Raw genomic sequence first — 18174 nt, forward strand, 5'->3', positions numbered from 1 at the left:
TTCAAGAATTTTCCTTGCCTATACACAGTCCTATCGCCTATTTTGTCAATCACTGACCATATTGCATAGGGAACAACCCTACATGACGGTGTCACCATGGCTAAAAACCCATACTTCAACACTGTGGTAAATCCATCAACCTTCAAGAAGCGTTTCCTTGCCGAGAAGAGGAAGTTATTCTCCGAACTCCCTGATGGCAGGGCCAGTGATTGGCGACGTGATCACTTGTTTGCTTGTCGTGTTATTCGGACTAATACCATGCCCTACGTTCTCCCGATCCTGTCGGAGCATTTGCCATCATCCTTGGACCTTCAATCATACCCTGAGATCGGGAAGTTTCTATGTGGCCCAGATGGATACCTGGACCAGAGCGAGCACCGTCTTGTGCGAGATCCCACATGTGGGGTCTCTCTTGGCCAAGTTTGGGCGGCATTGGCAATATTCAAAGGTAGCGTAGAGCGCCGTCAAACCTTCTTATCTCAACACCCTCCAAGAGGAAACGGCGATGAATCCAAGGCATCTTCGAAGCGGCCCCGAGCGGGCACCAAGCGCATCCTGCCACCAGAGTCTACCGACTCCAGCAAGATACAAGCTGAATCATCTGGCGGTTCAGCATCCAGTTCGCATGCGGCTTCTTCCCCTGAGTACATGGATCCAAAATCGAGCAGCCTCCAAGTGTCCCTAGAAGATAACACCGTGCGGCTTGCGTCTTCTGTGATACGACATATCCTATACTTTGCACCGCCGCAAGATGACGCTAATCTGCGCGGTGTCGTCGAATTCAGGGATGAGAAAGCAAGAAATTCCGTCGCCACCCCGAAGTTGAGTCGGAGATTCGTAGCCATCGACGATGGGGGGCTTAGCACGGCACCCGTCTCATCATCACGGCCCCACGGGTCTGTATGATATTGATTGGAATATGACCGCCCGTATCATCGCTGGCGACTATAAAGCAGCGGAGCACACGATCCCGCGTGTGCCATTGGAGACGACCGAGGGCCGGCTATCCTTCACTCTCCGTCGCGTGTAGATTCCAATCCGTCTCTGTTTCGCTATCACGTTTAATAAGAGCCAGGTACAGTGGTTAAAAGGGTGGGTGTGGAGTGGCAAATCTATCGGTCCTACAGACCTACACGTAGAGGCCTCGCATGCAACAGAAAATGTCCTATTTCCAGAGGTCGTACAGCGCTTCCATACAACGGAGTCAGCTGTACAAGTTAGTTAGATGTGGGGTTGCCCTTTTCTTCTCGCGTTATCATTGGACCTGTGTAAAACTGCATGCCCGCCTTCTGTTTAGCCTACTCTCGCGATGCCCAAATGAAAATGTCCTAACTATCAACCTCCTGCGATTAGCTTACTGACTACGGACTTCGCCTTCAAGCCTCCTGAGCGAAGCGAGGGTAAAAGGCTTGTCCTCTACATAGAAGTGCCTAGGTAGTGGGTACTACCCCTATCAGTCCTGGACTCCTGGGCGTCACTGGGGAGAGCTGTACTGTGGATCCTGAGGCGAAACACTGGTGGATCGAGTGGTTGATCGGCAGTCCAAAGTTCCCAACATTGCTTAGAGGCGAAGGAATTCTGGAATTCCGGATTGGAAGTGCGAATGCTTACTCGGTATCCATACGGAGGATATCTCCTGTAGAGTTAACATTTAAGTTCAGCCTGACAGTTGTGGTCTTTATATCCAGGAATGTCTGATTTTTACATGCATTTAGCCATTTGACCGGACTTTCCATGTTGAAGAGCCACGCATGGGGTATTGCGCCTCGAGGCTGGGAAGGAAGTGAGGCTTGGATTTTTTTTTTGTTTTTAAATACCAATGTAAACAAAAGGTTGAATCTTACCATCACGTTCGACATTGTACGGATGACTCGTGGGCGATTGCGCTTCTCCACATGATCGCGGTCATAACATATCTTTTATGGACATCATAAAACAGTGCGAGGAAGAAGGTTGAGATGCATTGTCTGTTTAAGCATAACTTTTACTCCGTACAGAGTACATAAAGACTGATGGAGGGTGTTCGCATCGGCAATTTAGCTCGAAGAGCCTCGAACCATTAGCCACGGAGCAAATGATCCATTGGTTCATGCGGTTCCATGTACTCCGTACGCAGTACAGTGGTTCGCATCCCGAAATCCACTGATCCAGATCGTATTGGGGGCTGTCCTATCGTTACGATTCCTTGCAAAAATGACATTGAGCGCGGCAGGGTCCTGGAAAAACTCGCGCGTGAGGGGCATCTCCGGAAATGAGATCACCGCCGAAGATGCCAGACTGAGTAGTTTATCCGGGCCAACACGAGTACGGTGTATACATAACATATCGATGAATACTACATTTACTTTGTACTTCCTCGAACTGGGTGGAGTGTATATAAAGTCGAGACAGAAGAGGGAAACACATGAAAGGTGACAAATAAACCTGAGCTCACGTTGAGTTACCCATGGTTGAAGGCAAAAGAAATCCACAGCCGGATTTCCCGAACCGAAGACTCAGGGGTAAATAAAGCACAGACCATGCTGAACCACAAATTCACTGGATCCACTTCTGGGCCAGCCAAGACGGGCCATCACACCCACGATCTTTGAAATGGAACGGTTCTCGTCTTCTCGATCTTGATTTTTCTTTTGATCGGCATTGCAGGCTTTGCAGCTCGCTTTCTAGGAAATCATAATGCTGTAACTGATTGGTATTTGTCAGTATCAGATATCCAGTGGAAGAGGTTGGATTAACTCCTAACTGCCCGCATGCGAAACACTGTGATATGAGATTGCATAGGGTCGCACTGCAGATTACCGAGGGTAAGGATAAGAATGAGCTGGGCTGGAAGAGAACCGTGGGAAGAGAATCAGATTGAGGGGAAGGTTCAAGTTGAATCTCAAAGTTTAAAACGTGACACGCGGGATACATCAGAAAAAGTCTGAAACGTAAACGGCGTTGGATGTATCAATTCGGTCCATAACAGAATATTTGATTGTCTCGAGAATTGGAAGACAAAGAAAAAGATGTGATTTCTTTGGGAGTTGAGTATGTACGGAGGACAAGCTCATTAATTAACCCTGCAGATAATGTATGAGATTCGAGATGAAACATAAACCCAGTCATGCTAATACTAAATCAGCATAGAAAATACAAAATAATACATAACCTGGCCATTCTCACCATAACTATTTCGCCCCATACTGTGTACAGTACCATACTGCTTACACCTAAATTAAAGTGGAGAGAACTCCTATTAGCTCCAAACCTCGTCTCCTATTTGTCTCTTCGCCCCCCTAACACTCTTCTTCCTCAGGCTTTCTAGATTTTACTCGTCTTGTCCCCATCTGCAATGCGTGGGCTCGAATCTGAGTAATATTGGAGTTTCATCCCGGACGTTTCCACATTCGCTCGACGTCTTTCCTTGGTCTTGGGTAAACCCTCTTTTTCGACGAGACTGCACTCAAGGCAGTGATATACACACATTCTTCCATTCCTTCCGAGGAATCCCAACCCCGGAATTGCCAGTTTACTTCGAAAAGACCGACAGATCTAAATCGACACAAAACGCAGCAATGGGCCATTCTCTGCGAGATCATGCGTCCTTTGCGCGCCCATCAACCCGGGATCGGCCTACGACACGCGGCGAAGGGGAAAATTCGCTGGTCGTTCCTAGCCGCACGTCGTCGTTGCACTCGCGCATCACCCAACCGATACCGTCTACTCTCAATCCCAAGTCCGTCCAGCGAACACCAAAAACACTCACACATGCCTACATGGTATGTGGTGTCGGGCGCGAACCCTCACAATGGGTGAAGGCGCCCGCTCCCGAACAGGGTAAGATTGGTCACATGAAGGGTGCCGTGGGTCAATTTTGGCTCCCGGAGATTTTGGGCAGTAGCCCTCGACTAGAGCAGGATAACGAGATCGCACGAGCCCTGCACTCGGCTATGCGTGCATGTTTCCCCCACGATGTGGAGATTTGCACCGGCAAGAGCCAGCCTCATTGTGCTCACCATGCCTTCGTTTTGCAGCAGGACTCTTCTCACACTCTGTACGGTATCGCGCTGCGCGTCTGGTCCCGCGCCGATGAGAAGCGTGCGGAGACCATTCGCGAGCTGCGCAAGAAGACGGAGCCGGACTTCTACGACAATCCCGATGAGACCTACTGGATCCCGTACTGCTTGAGTTTCCTCTCACGGTATCCCCTCTACGACCTGCTGGGTGATTACCTTCGAGGCATGTGGATCCACTGGAACAAGGCCACCAACCTCTTCCACGCAGAGGAGGTTTCCCGCATCCTCAGCTTCCCGGCTCCCCGTCTCAACGACCTGGTTCGCATTGACATGAAGGATTATGCTTTGTGCTACCAGTTCCCATCTTCGCCCACTGGGTTCCAGAACTTCGCCATGTGGCCCCTATTTACATGTCTGTCAATCCCTAACATTGTCGGTGTGATTGAGGCTGCCGTCTCGCCCACCCGCCGTATCATTTTCGTCAGCCACTACCCCGCGATGTTGACTGTCGCGGCCGAGACCATTCGCTACTGCGTCCGCGTCTACGAGTGGAGTGGTCTGTACGTGCCTGTGGTGCACGCCCGCCACGTCAAGGAGCTGGTCCAGGAGCCCGGTCCCTACATTTTGGGTATTACTGCGGAATGCCGCACTCTGTTCAACGCTCCGTCTGATGCTCTTGTGATCGACCTGGACCGCAACTTTGTCCTCACTTCCAGCCCGCCGAGTGTGCTGAGCCAGGGCCAACGCACCAAGTTCATCACCCGCATGACTCAATCCTTGAATGGCGATGTCTCACCCTCTGGCGTGCCTGCTCACTTGCGCACCGCGTACGCTGGTGGCAAACTCATCCCCGCTGGCCAGATCATTGTTATGAGAGGAGAGGTTGAAAGCATTGAGGAGCCCCAATGGTGGAACCAGGATGCCGTCATGGCCGTCATGGACCATGTGTGCGAGAAGCTGGTATGTCTTAACTCTATGAACTGTCGCTAACCATGGTCAAAACTAACGTTATATTCCACAGGGCCGCAACACCGGTATGAAAGCCATCTTCGGTGGCTCCGTCAAGAAGCCCCTCATGACCAAGGTTTCCATGCGTCACCTCAACGAAATAGTCCGCGAGCGCAACCAGTACTCTCGGGATGCTATGGAGGCTTGGCAAGACTTCATCAACCTCAAGGGCAGAATGGACACCGAGCTCAGCAAGGTCACCAAGCGCAACAACTTCCTGGTGGAAGAGCTCGAGACCTGGAAGCAGCAGTTCCTCAAGTTCCAGGCGTTTGCTGAACAGCTCACCAAGGAAACTGCGGAGCTCAAGGTCAAGATTGAGAACCACAAGCGCGAGAACCGTCGTCTCACTGGTCTCATTGATCAGCAGAAGGATGACGTGGCTCGTCTTACTCTCCGTCTATCTGGCACTGAGAAGCAGCGTGACGATGCTCTCGAGGCTCTCGTTCTCCAGCAGGAAATTGCCGAGGAGCTCGAGCGTGAGCGCAAGCGCAACCAGAAAGAGATCTCCGCCCTCTCTCATACCAATGCCACCCTCAGTCGCGAGCGCGAGGATGCCCAACGCGTGGTCATGCACCTGCGCAGCCTCATTAATGGCCAGAGTCACCACATGGAGCACATCGTCCGGTCCATTGGCAGTCGGTCAGACATTAATGAAATTGTCGAGCAGGGCTTCGAAGACGCTCCCGAGGAGTCCAAGGGGGAGGTTTCAGTCGCCGAGGCGAAGGAGTTCATCAAGTCGGTTAAGGAGATCAATGGTCACAAGACTCTGGTAAATGACATGAGCCCCGAGCTGGAGCAGCATTTGCTGAACATCGGCAAGGATCACAAGACCCTTGCGCGTCTCAGCATCACAGATGTCGCGGATCGCTACCTACGCGACAAGACCGATGCAATTGCAGACATCATCCGCAGCATCAGCGAACAGTGCGCTGCCGCTGTCGAAGGCCTGCACTTGGCCCAGGATGCCGCCGACGAGGAAGAAGAGCTCTCAAAGCTCCACCGCAATGAGCGTCTTGGCTCCGAGTACGGTACCATTGAGGGGCGCTCTACCCGCGCCGCTAGCGAGATTAGCGACGCCGACAACACCTCCCTCCACCCGGATAACCGCCACTCCAGCATCCCACCGACCCCTGATCTGGTCCACAACCGCTCCAGCACATCCATGTCCATGATCAGCAGCTCGACTTTCCCCGAGCGGTCAAGTCAGCAATACGGGCCCGGCGATATCCCGACTCGGATTGTCGAGGATGATGATGAGCACGCTCATGAGACTGAGAACGTCGACGATCAGCAGACTGAGAGGGGCACTCTCTCCAAGCAGGCTAGCGAGGACCTCATGCGGCCCACCACCGCACGGGTGATCTCGTGATCTTCCATCGACTATTCAGTTTAGATGATGCAACGCTTGACTGAGACGATCTTTGTGTTTTTTTCTCTTCCTTTTCACTCCATGCCTATTCTCTATTCTCTTGGCGTGGCTCTTCCCTTTCTCTCTTTCCTTCAACTTCATCGGTGCAGTATCCTGAATGCGTGCCTACGCTCTGGTTGTCTGGCGTACTTTCTTTTCTCACTTCTTCGTCGTGGCAATTACTCTTGATCCCTATATATCCACCCGACCATTCTACCTGTCTTCTTGTTCAATAATTCTGCTCTTCCTTTTCCTTGTTTGATTTCCGACTATATGTCGTACCGTCTGGGATGGAACGACTTGGTTCATTTGATTTTGCGCTCATCTCATGTTGAGAGAAGCCCTCACTCTGCACCGCCATCCGCGTTGTCTGCGGATGAAATTTCCTATTTATCTACAGTCCTGGATCTAGATTCCTATCTACGAGAGTCTATATAGCTCCCTGTCTTCCCGGAATGGATTCTGTGAATTTGAAACTTTGATCTAAATTGGTCCTATCGTAACCAAGTAGCTTAGACATACTAGAAGAGTGCAATAAGGAAGGTTGATTCCTCATACAAGTAATAAAATCATGTTCTTATGCTAATCATGAGCGTGGATGTACAACTCTCAAATGCAACTCAATGATTGTGTTTCAGGCTATTTCAAGCCAACTTCCCGGGCACAACAGGGTGTCCAGCACTCAATCCACCACAAACAGCCCAAGCTTGTCCATTGACATAGCTGGACTCATCACTACCAAGGAACAGCGCAACACGCGCAACCTCATCAGCAACAGCACCCCGCTGCAGCGGGTTCAGTTGTCCAATCTTGCGCTCAGTGCCACGCTCCCGGGCCCGGTCGAACACAGTCTTCGTCATCCCTGTCTCAATCAGCCCGGGGCAAATTGCGTTGATGCGGATCCCAGTGCCCGCGAGCTGGTAGGACACCGTCTGCGCGATAGAGACCACGGCCGCCTTTGAGGCGGAGTAGTCTGTTGATCCGGCATTGGACCGGAGGCCAGCTACAGATGCTGTGCCAATGATTGAGCCGCTGGGGTATGGCTTTGAGGCGGATGTTATTTTCATTGCTGGGGCGGCATGTTTGGCTGCTAGGAAGACGCTGTTTCCGGGATTTGTTAGAAATGATTTGGTTCCGGAGATATCGGGATCAGGGAGGCAATACATACCCGAGAGCGTTTACTCGCATGGTATTCATGAATCCGTCGGCGTCGATGTCCGTAAATACTTTAGGTTGGCCCACGATACCGGCGTTTGCGAAGAAAACGTCTAGGCGGCCGTACTTGCTGATTGCTTCGTCGATGACAGCTACGACAGCCTTTTCATCGGCAGCATCAAATGATCGTGCGTGGATGTCCACACCTGGGTACAGTGATTCCATCTCTCGCTTATGTGTTGCGAGATGGGTGTCGCTGAAGTCGCAGATGTAGACTGCTCTGGCGCCATTGTTGGCGAATTGGTGTGCGCTGGCGCGACCAATGCCGCTGGGGGAGTTTGTACCTTTATCTCAGTTAGCATAATGCTCTTGAAATGGAGTACGAGGACACCTACCGGTCACGATTACTACCTTGTCCTTTGCCCGCCTGTCAATTAGAGCGTTAATTATGCATTCGAGCTTGTGATTAAGGCCATACAAAGATATACTTGACTCTTATGAGAGTCTGAAATCTCCAAGGCTACTTACGGTCCAGCTGAGTCTCCAGCGACATGGCGAATCTTGGGGATGTCCTCGAAGGTGCCCTCGGAGGGTATGCCCTCAACGAGCTGTTTGCTCAGGGCCTGGAGACGCTGCTTTGCTGCTGCAGACATGTCTGTTAAGATCTGGATGAGTTCGGCAATCTTCCAAAATGAATCACTTGAATATACTAGAAAAATAGCTCCAATTGCGGCAGCTTTCTAGTTATAACAGCACCAGCTTTCCCCACCCCCAAATGCTGGGCAACTCGGTCGGTTATGCGGAGAGCCGAGGCCCCCGGGATACAGCGGGGCAGGAGAGCCATAAACGCAAAATATCACATGATAAAATTCAATATGTAAGCACATAGTCAGGTGACTGCTACCCGGGGTCACGTCATGTGCACTTTGTATGAAAGCCTGTGTGTGTTTCAATAGCCAAAGCTAGAGTCTTTGTTTTCGATGCTTTCGTTGGTCCTAAGAAAGGGCATCAAGGGATTCCAGGGTTGACGTCCAGGGCCTGAACATCGCCGGTCGATCTCCCTTCATTCCATCCACGGCTCTACAGAAGGATTGCCAAGCACGCGCGACAGGACCAGCCAAGTACTTAGAGCTACATAAAGCTACTCAAATGAGTTGTCGCCCCTCGGTCTGAACGCGTGTCAATCAACTCCTCCAACAATCTCGAGAAAAGCCTTCATGAAGTCATCAACCAACCATTTCATCGCCCGGTTATTGAGTCATGGCAGAGTCCGATATTCAATCCCAGCGGCGATCCTCATCCCAAGCCTCAAGCGCGTCGAGCAGAAGTCGAAATACTAAGGCTGTCCGCGCCAAAATGCAGAAACGTCATTCCGGCTCCTCGAATAATACGACAGATTTGACTTCGTTCCCCTCCCTTTCCCCGCCAGACAAGACTTCGACCCTCGCCGGTGGCTTAACGACTACGCTATTATCTGGTGACAATGGAGATGATATCAGTGAGAGCAAGGGCGGTCGTGGGCGAAAGGCTACATTGGCGAATTTGACGACTGGGCCGTCGCACAAATCAGGCCGAGCTGCCCTCTTCGCCGATTCTGTCCCCGCGTACGATATCCCGGGTGCCCTGCACTTGGCCGATGATGCGCACATTGAGCGGTTGGTTGCCGGAACCGGTGCCGTGAAGATGGTGAGGCAGTTCGCACGCGATCTAGCGCAACGGGACGCTGAGATCTCGGCTCTACGCCAACGCGCCGATGCAAGGGAGCGAGAGCTGAAGAGAATGCTTCGAGAAGTGTCCGTGTCCAACCAAGATATCGAACGTCGCCTATATCAGTTAGAGAATTCTCCGGGTGATCGTGCCTCCGATGCGGAAAGCAGCCACAGTGATCATGCTGACAACGCCTCTTCTGGTTTGAATGGGCTGATGTCTCAAGCGATGGAAGACGCTGTGGGTTCTCGTTCTTACAGTGAATCGGCAGAAGCTCAAACCACGATTCGTGCACAGCGGTCAGACGATCACCGGAAGAGTCAGAGCTCCATCAGGGGCTGGCAAGAGTATCTGTTCGGTTCGGTCAATACGAGCCGGAAGACCAGTCGTGCCAGCAGCATCATGAGTGGTGTTGGTGAGGTTGGGGAGGAAGAGGCTGAACGTCGGCGAGTGCCTAGCAACCCTGCAGTGCGACGCAAAGCGCTCGATGAGCAGCTATTCCAGCCTCCTGAAGGCACAGCACGGAACGGACCAGCAAATCGCATCGCTAGCATTTCGGCAACTGGTGATGATGCAAGCATCCATTCCCGTAAATCGTCCCGGTCTCTTGGCTCTTGGACTGTCAAGCTGTTTGCCGGCAATTCCCAGACAAGCAGAGATGCAAGTGATTCTGAATCAACCTACAATAGATCTCAGCCCAAAAAGCCGGACGCCGACAGGAGCGCTTCTTCTACATTGTCTGGAAATTCCAAGGGCGGGATGTCGGCAGTTGCCGCATTGAAGAAGATCAATAGCAATGCGAGTATACCTACCACTGGGCGTTCCGCCAGTGGCTCCGGCGCCCAGGGAAAAATGAACCCTCCTGCCTCTCGAGCCCCTCGACGGACGGCAGCTGGTAGTGTATCGCAGGGTACAGCGTCGGAGGTAGCGGATCGAGGTTCGACGAATCTTGGACCGGTCGAGATGGACGCCATTCTGCCTATGGAGTCGAAGCCTCCGACGCTCACTACCATTTATAACAATTCCCAAGCCGGCGAGTTTCTCACCGACCGCTTCGGGTTTATCTATGATCAACGCCGAAAAAAGCGCCAGAGAGAAGCCAATACTGCTAAGAGCAGCGCTCACCGTTTGAGCGTTACCGAAACTCTAGGCTCTCTTCGGACTGATACTTCAGATCCCGAAGATGACCCCGAAATCTCGAGACTTCGCCAGGAGGCCGCCGAAACTTCCCACTCGCTTCCTGGCTCACCAGAAGACTTGGACAGTGGAGCCGTCGCCATCCGTCGGTGGCAGGACTACTTGAGGATTCCCTCCCGTCCAACAGAGCTGCTGTCTCACACCCCTTCTGCAGGACCGATCGTCTCTTTGACCACCGCAGGAGAGAATCGCTCTCATAGCTCGTCTGTTTCAGTTGACAAAGATGGGGCGTTGGCCGTCAGCCCAAGCTCTCAGCCATCCGCATCCACATCGGCCATCACGGCTGACAGCCCCGAGTTCGCTGGAATGTCATCGGATCAGCTCAAGGACACATACTCCAAGTTTAGTCACGCCGAGATGGAGCCTGTGAAACTGTTACTGGAACAGTTGACCGAGCTCCACGACACGTTGCAACGCGACCGAACCGTCCGGTGGAATGAGTTCCTTCGTAAAGTGCGCGCTGAACGACGAAAAGAGGGCGAAGCCGCAGCCGCGGCCGCAACTTCCGATAGATCTGTTGCTGCCGTCGACACGCCAGAAGTCTCGCTCGCCGATGGCGAGGTTGTAGGGATCGCTGGTCTGGGCAATAAAGGCAAGGTTGGGCGAGCGAAGTGGCGGGAGTTTCGGATGCTCGTGCTCGGCGGCATCCCAGTTGCTCTTCGGGCCAAACTTTGGTCGGAGTGCAGCGGAGCCTCGACAATGCGAATCCCCGGATACTATGATGACCTTGTGCATGGTGTCGGTGGGTGCGATCCAGACCCTTCTGTCGTTGCACAGATCGACATGGATATACGCCGCACCCTTACGGACAATGTCTTTTTCCGCAAGGGGCCCGGGGTTGCCAAACTGAAGGAGGTTCTGCTTGCGTACTCGCGTCGTAATCCGGAGGTGGGTTACTGTCAGGGCATGAATCTCATCGCAGCATCCCTGCTACTCATCATGCCGACTGCCGAGGACGCATTTTGGATCCTGACATCGATGATTGAAATCATCCTGCCTCAGCACTACTACGATCATGGCTTGCTGGCCTCCCGCGCGGACCAGGTAGTCTTGCGTCAGTACATTTCGGAGCTTCTTCCTAAGCTCTCCGCCCACTTGGAGGAACTGGGTATCGAGCTGGAGGCACTGACGTTCCAATGGTTCCTCTCTGTCTTTACGGATTGTCTCTCCGCAGAGGCACTGTACCGCGTATGGGATGTAGTCCTGTGTCTCAATGTGACAAGCGCAGTCAACGGCCCTGGACTGAATTCTGGTGCCAAGGAAAGCATTGACAAGAATACAAAAGTCGCCGAGGACCTTGCCTCTGGCAGTGGCGGCGGAAGCACATTCCTCTTCCAAGTTGCTCTTGCGCTGCTCAAGCTCAATGAGCAGCAGTTACTGACGACCTGCTCGACGCCGGCGGCATTATATACATACATCAACCACCAAATGACCAACCACGCAATCAGCATCGACGGGCTGATCCAAGCCAGCGAAGCATTGCGCAATGTTGTCCGTCGCGAAGATGTCGTCGCACGCCGTGCTGTTGCCCTGCAGGAGATGCGGGAACTAAGTGGTGGCGCAGGCATCTAGACGGGCACTTGTCTAAGACGGAGTCTTGTATTCATTGATAGTCCACCTATCCATTCGTTTTCTTTCATTTCATGTAATGCCGATACGACCTGAGCATAAGACAAGGAGTTTTGGCTTTTCTGCTCTACTTTCCCATAGTCAGGCGTTATTTTCCCTTCCTCTTTCTTCTGTTTTGCGAAAAGACAAGTGGGCATACCCTGCGATATGCTCTGTTGCTCGCTTCCTACATCACCAACCCAGTATTCGAGATACCCCTGGACTTTACACTTGGGTGGCAAGCACTGTTTAGATTTGATTTAATCAAAACTTTCCCAGACTTCATTTCAGGACGATGGAAGATGTATCTCGATGAAAGAGCGGGTGAAAATGAGCGCAAGTCCATGATGAACAATTATATCAAAGAAGGGAGCATCTAAGCATTGGCTATACCAACTACAGAGCCAAGGGCCGCGAACTTCCCTGGCTTAAAACTCCAGTCCCTTGATCGGCCTGTGATGTTATCCAGCAAGCTACTTATCCAACTCAGTCAATGCCGACGGGTCAACCCCCTCAAGGTACCGCATAACCTCCAACTGATGAAGTCGATGTTCGAACAATTGTGCATCCGCCACAGTCCCACAGAGCTCTTCATCGGTATTGATAGGAGCGGTCATCGGGTACGGCGCATTGGCCATGAACTTGGCTTTGATATGAGGCATGATGAGCTGTCTGGCGGTGTTGATTTCTCGACCGTTTTGCTCGCCGGTATACCGCTGGTATGGGATCTTGTTCTGGTCCATCAAGCCTGACAGGATCAGTCTTGACGTTGAGGTTATCGTTCGGATACACTTACGCTCCATGTGCCCAATGTATAGACAGAGCCTTTGATATGTGCGGAGGAGTTCGCGCTTTCTCATTGCGGCTCGCACGTCGAGGTCTAGCATCCAGGCGATCATTGCACACGATAATCCTGTGAGCATTTGCTATCAGTCTCGGGTCATGGAGTGGGTTTTTACTCAGCCTACCGTCTTTTGTGTAGGCATATTGATCCCTCTGGTATGGTGGTGGGACTTTTTCCATGCAATGCACGAATTCCGGGAGGGAGCTGTTCTGCGAGGACATTTCGGCTATGGGTAGACAGAAATATGAGACACGGATATGTTGAAGTAAAGAGGACACCTTCCCTCTTTTCTCTCTCTTTTCTATCTTTTGTAGGCTTATCCTGCTTTCAATGCGTCCCGCTGGCTTTTCTTTGTTCGCCTACGCCCTGGTGCTTCCATAAATCCTACGCTCAAGTGTTTCTTTGTTCTAAGACTCTCATCGAACTCAGTAAACGTTGCAGGGCATGGGAGATGTGCAAGTTCTTTGTTCCCAGAATAGAGCAGGGTGATTTATCACTTTACTCGGGGCTTTTGTTCAATCAAGTATCAGTGCCACACTGGCATTACATGTTGTTCTCTCTACATATTTCTTCCCCTCTACCTCTTATTCCCCCTGGATCACACTATTCCCCCAGATTCTCCAACTTCTAGACAAGATGAATTACGAGCGTCTGGCAGCCGAGGTCCCCGTGGCCTACCGGGTCACTAGAGAGACCAGGCACCGTCCGACTGCGCCTTTTCCTTCTGACACCCACCAGCCTTTTATCCCATTAGACCCCGACCTCCTCAATGGCCTCTTAGGCTGGATCCGCAACGACACCTTTGGCAGAGTCGCTGAGATCTGTGCTATATGGGCTGCAATCCTGCGAGCCAACAAATACCTCGCCGAAGCCGATCGTAAGACTTATCCTGCCTGTTGTCTCATGACCACCGTTGCTAAATGGATCTGTGCAGGCACTCTCCAGACGCATAAAGTCGTCCATGACAGTTTCAATCTCGGAAGCAGTTTGAGCTTGGAGTCCACGCAGACTAAGCAGTTAATGGATGCTATCCCTGGCGGTAGACGGGCAATTCCGATTAATGGCGCTGATGACTTTGCTCTTGCTATTAAGCGGCTGAGATTTGTTCGCAAGTTTGAATAATTTGGGGTTTTTGCTCTGTGCGGTATTCGAAGGCTGGAGAATGCGATAGCTACCTATTTCTTTGCGGTTCGCTGGCTTCAATATGTTCATGAAATTGCAATGTTATGTTCTCCTATACATACAGCTTCCAAGCGACATCACAAGTATCGGATATGTTTCAAAATCTCTGATTCATGAGACTTGGATGTCCACCTAAGGCGCCGTGCTCCACAGACGCTCAACTTCCTCCCTCGCAGGCTCTTGGCCAAGCAGCCATCCAATAGCACAGAGTACATCAATCTGCGACGTGGTCGATAACGGATGTTCAGGCCACAGCCAATGGCCATGCGGCATGCCGGGGTAAACATCCAGACGAGTCGGGACGCCTTCGTCACGAAGCAGTCTCTCATAGATCAAGCCATCATCGCGCAGAACATCCATCCCATCCACCTGCACGTAAGTGGGTGGCATGCCAGTAAGCGGGACGTCTGAATTCAACGGCGAGAAATCAACAGATAGATAATCTGGCTTAAACAACTTCATCCAGGCTTCAATGTCCTTTGCGCTGCACACGGGCGAAAGCGCATTCTGCTCATGTGACAACCATAGGTCTTTGTATTTCGATGGAACAGTCTCCTCGGTCATGCAGGGTGGAACGGAGGCCAACACGCCTGTTATTGGAGGGGAGAGATTCTCTCTCTTGGCGCGGTGAGCTGTAGATATCGATAGGTTGGCACCGGCTGAGCTGCCGCCAATGATGAAGCCTCTGGAGAGGTCGGCACCCAGTGAAGAGGCATTTGTAGAGAGCCATTTCACCGTATCCCAGATGTCGTTGTGGGAGATCGGAAATTTGTGCTCTGGTGCCAATCGGTAGGAAGGTAGAACCACTGTTGCTCCGTAGAGTGCCGCAGTTGCTGTCGCCCAGGGGACTAGTTGCAGGTTCGTGCCCATGATAAATCCACCACCGTAGATCAATATCACAAGCGGGGTGCTGGGCTGTACATCGGGCGGCTTGATCACGCGAATCTCGCTTTCATAGCCATCTCGCATGGGAATGGTCTTCAGCGTCTCTTGAGTACCATGTTTCGATAACCTCTCGCAGGTGGCTTTTTCACCCATGAGTGAGTCTGCGCGTACAACTTCATATGGCAGTACAGATAGGTCGAGAGGCGGGTTCTTCTTGAATATCTACATGTTCACACATTGAGCACTGGTAGAACCACTTTGTAGAATGTTATTTCTGGGTTATGCTTACTTCTTTCATCACTGGATCAATGATACCAAGCTGGAGGATAGCCTCTTTGGTGTTGTAAGGATCCATTGTCGAATAAAATGGGCCGTCAGGGCTGAGAGGGCGAGATGAAAAGAGTCTCAGGGCAAGAATATGAGAAGATGAAGGAAACCAGATAACTAGGCAACGTCTTATATAAACGTCAAATTGAATAACTTCACAGGCTGTATGACGTTGTCAATATTGATCGTCTTCCCATGACCTCGGAGCCATCCAATTGACCGAATCGGGTAGTTTTTACATGTAGATCAGCCCAAAAAAGAGTCAACAAGTGGATCAAAAGATCTCCATACCAGACAAAAGCCCATTTTTCCTAAATAATATATCTGCGTGAGATGGAGGATCGATCATCGACTTTCTATATCTCCAATACTGTGGTAGATCTGAAAATTTCATGGATGCAGTCTCAATCCGCAATGACCATGTTGATAGTCTATGCCCAAGTCAAGGTGGCAGCACATCAAAATGGGTGCTCAATATAGCCGGGGTCGGGGAAACCTACGGCCACGTCTCATCCCCCTTCGCAGATCCCCCGGTCGGAACCCGGACGATACAACTGTATACCGAATGGGGTCGGAGGAGAGCCAACCTCCGAGGGAGCCAGAGCCCTGCAGGGGGTTGGAGGGGGCGGTAAGACGAACACATCAGCCGCCTGACCAGAGGTCATTGATCTAGACTTGGGTCAACGATCACCGGCTAGACAGTCGCAAATGGGACTGCCTAGGCGTCAGGCACGTTGATTGAGAAAGGTCGAGACAAGTTGTATTATCCTCTTTCTCAGCTCGGGCCCTGATCCACCCAGAACTGGCTGTTATCCAGCACAGTGGTGAGATCGAGCGATTCCATCGTCGGACGCAGCCCCAAGTCCATCACATCCCGTGCAACGGCTTTGATCTGCCTCATAATTGATTGCGAGATAGCCCATGTGCGGGCCAATGACTTGAAAACACCGATCGTCAACGCCAAGCGGTCACGGCTAGGGTCCGGCATTTGACCGGCTTTGACAGAGCACGAGGCCAGCTGGACAATGGAGCTCAGAGTCAGCGCACAGATGAAAAAGGGAGTATGTTTGATGACGGGCAGACGGAAAGCTGCAAGTCGAGACAGCTCCCGGGCGGCCTTGGAGGCCTTCATAGCGTGCTCATTGTGAGAGAATGCGGGCACACTGATCGGGCCATGGTGACCGCAGATGACTTCCGCGGCAACGGCAGGAGACGAGAGAAGATCAGACCGTGGGAAGTTGAGGTAGATGGCGGCACCGTTCAAGATCATCGTCGCCTGAAACATGATCTCATCCACACTCCCATCGGGGCGCAAGAGCTCTTCCTTAGACTCGGGCAAGTGATGACTCCAGCTACCAATGCGTGCATCAATAGCTTCCACATGGTCCTGTTGGCCTTCGGTCATCTCCTGTATCGCCACCACGCGGCCGAGAATCCTTATGGATTCAATCCGATAGCAGTACGAGGAGAAATCAAGCTCTTCTTCCGCAAATACACGCCCATCAAATTGTGCAATGGTTGGGGACGGTGGCGGCGGCAGGGCATCGTGATAAATCCGCTCTTCACAAGGAAGCGTGACCTCAAGCGGCACCTGGTTAGTGCGATACTCGCGCTGCACGCCAAGGGCAGTCATGAGACCTTCGATGACGAAGAGCTCCCACCAGGTGCGCCGCAACGACTCTGCGCGAATCGGATCCCCGTTGCTGGCATAAATCGCGAAAGTTCCCTGATGCATGCCAAGCTCGAAGGCTCCATCGACCGCACCACTGAGACAAATGCCTGCCTCGGCGCGCTCGTTGTCCGAATGAAGTACAATTGCCAGCAGAAGTAGCGCTTGCACCTTCTCAATCGACAGCTCTTGTTGTTGGACCATTGTGACAACGGTATGCCGGTACGTGTCGCTCGAGGCAGCTGAGGTGAAGTGGGCACCGATGAACTTCATCACCTGCTCCAGGTATGCGGGAAAAACCCAGCGATATAAAACACTGTGTGGTGGCAGGATCGGATGGGCCGCGTGAAAATAATTATAGTAGATATCGAGTAAATAGCCATCCCCGCCAATGGCAGTCGAGGACTCCGGAGTCAATGGACCGGTGATCGGGCGGACATTCGGAATCATTGGCGTCGACAGATGGTGCAATCCGGGACTCGTCGATGCGGAGGAAGGCAATGGGGCGGTTGGCGAATAGGTGAAGCCAGTCTGTAAGGTCCAGTCCACGGGGACATCCAGCTTGTCTACTGGGTTGGGATCCATGGGCAGGGAATCCGGTGAATTAGCGCGACGCTTCTTCGATGGACCTTTGTAGCCTCTCCGAGACTTGGTATATTCGCAAAATGATTGAGTCTGTGCGCATCGGCTGCAGACGGGAGTCCTGCCATCGCATTTGAGATGTTTGTGCCGGCACTGAAGACACGCCAGGAGCGCAGGACCGGGTCTGGACCCGGAAGTGGTCTGCAATTCAGTCATGGTGAATGGAGACGCATATAGGGAACGACTCGAGTGGAGAAAGAAGAATCGACACGTCGACAAATTGACCAAATAGACCAAATAGATTGAGGGGAAGGGAGAAGAGGGGAGAAGTAGAGAGGTTCGAGTTGTCCAATGTACTGTAACCGTGACAGCCGTTGGAAATTCGATGATTCGTGTTACCCAGGGGGAACGGCACGTTTCAAAGACCTGCGAGGTCTTTGAAAATGGATCTCGGAAGAGTAACCGACAAGGATAGTTCTTCCTGGTCAGTTAAGAAGTAAGAGAATCCGATTGGATTTGACAAAAGTACAAAAGTCCCAAAGAAGCGCATTTCCTGATTACTTTGAATTACTTGCATTTCTTACTAATCCGCTGCATTGCCGTA

At 51.9% G+C, this 18174-nt stretch overlaps 8 protein-coding genes across 8 annotated transcripts; 4 read left to right on the top strand and 4 right to left on the bottom strand.

Annotated features, from left to right (window-relative positions):
- Positions 1 to 96: 96 nt before the first annotated feature.
- N7515_010300 (uncharacterized protein) lies at positions 97 to 906 on the top strand (the record flags this gene model as incomplete). The annotated part of the gene is made up of 1 exon (XM_056671043.1): positions 97 to 906. One exon carries the CDS (start codon positions 97 to 99, stop codon positions 904 to 906), a length of 810 nt encoding a protein of 269 aa, XP_056517416.1.
- A 2651-nt stretch (positions 907 to 3557) lies between these two features.
- N7515_010301 (DENN (AEX-3) domain protein) lies at positions 3558 to 6375 on the top strand (the record flags this gene model as incomplete). The annotated part of the gene is made up of 2 exons (XM_056671044.1): positions 3558 to 4958; positions 5020 to 6375. The coding sequence occupies 2 exons, from the start codon at positions 3558 to 3560 to the stop codon at positions 6373 to 6375; spliced, it is 2757 nt and encodes a 918-aa protein (XP_056517417.1).
- A 683-nt stretch (positions 6376 to 7058) lies between these two features.
- N7515_010302 (SDR family NAD(P)-dependent oxidoreductase) lies at positions 7059 to 8222 on the bottom strand (the record flags this gene model as incomplete). The annotated part of the gene is made up of 4 exons (XM_056671045.1): positions 7059 to 7515; positions 7583 to 7913; positions 7965 to 7996; positions 8098 to 8222. The coding sequence occupies 4 exons, from the start codon at positions 8220 to 8222 to the stop codon at positions 7059 to 7061; spliced, it is 945 nt and encodes a 314-aa protein (XP_056517418.1).
- A 607-nt stretch (positions 8223 to 8829) lies between these two features.
- On the top strand, positions 8830 to 12045 carry N7515_010303 (uncharacterized protein; the record flags this gene model as incomplete). Its single annotated transcript, XM_056671046.1, has 1 exon — positions 8830 to 12045. One exon carries the CDS (start codon positions 8830 to 8832, stop codon positions 12043 to 12045), a length of 3216 nt encoding a protein of 1071 aa, XP_056517419.1.
- Positions 12046 to 12554: 509 nt separating this feature from the next.
- Positions 12555 to 13146, bottom strand: N7515_010304 (uncharacterized protein; the record flags this gene model as incomplete). Its single annotated transcript, XM_056671047.1, has 2 exons — positions 12555 to 12994; positions 13050 to 13146. 2 exons carry the CDS (start codon positions 13144 to 13146, stop codon positions 12555 to 12557), a joined length of 537 nt encoding a protein of 178 aa, XP_056517420.1.
- A 415-nt stretch (positions 13147 to 13561) lies between these two features.
- N7515_010305 (uncharacterized protein) lies at positions 13562 to 14047 on the top strand (the record flags this gene model as incomplete). Its single annotated transcript, XM_056671048.1, has 2 exons — positions 13562 to 13802; positions 13860 to 14047. 2 exons carry the CDS (start codon positions 13562 to 13564, stop codon positions 14045 to 14047), a joined length of 429 nt encoding a protein of 142 aa, XP_056517421.1.
- A 192-nt stretch (positions 14048 to 14239) lies between these two features.
- On the bottom strand, positions 14240 to 15347 carry N7515_010306 (alpha/beta hydrolase; the record flags this gene model as incomplete). Its single annotated transcript, XM_056671049.1, has 2 exons — positions 14240 to 15214; positions 15282 to 15347. 2 exons carry the CDS (start codon positions 15345 to 15347, stop codon positions 14240 to 14242), a joined length of 1041 nt encoding a protein of 346 aa, XP_056517422.1.
- Positions 15348 to 16094: 747 nt separating this feature from the next.
- N7515_010307 (Zn(II)2Cys6 transcription factor) lies at positions 16095 to 17786 on the bottom strand (the record flags this gene model as incomplete). Its single annotated transcript, XM_056671050.1, has 1 exon — positions 16095 to 17786. One exon carries the CDS (start codon positions 17784 to 17786, stop codon positions 16095 to 16097), a length of 1692 nt encoding a protein of 563 aa, XP_056517423.1.
- Between the last annotated feature and the right edge of the window lie 388 nt (positions 17787 to 18174).

This window comes from Penicillium bovifimosum (assembly GCF_028826915.1).
Source record: "Penicillium bovifimosum strain IBT 22155 chromosome Unknown utg000008l_segment0_segment0, whole genome shotgun sequence".
Taxonomy (NCBI): domain Eukaryota; kingdom Fungi; phylum Ascomycota; class Eurotiomycetes; order Eurotiales; family Aspergillaceae; genus Penicillium; species Penicillium bovifimosum.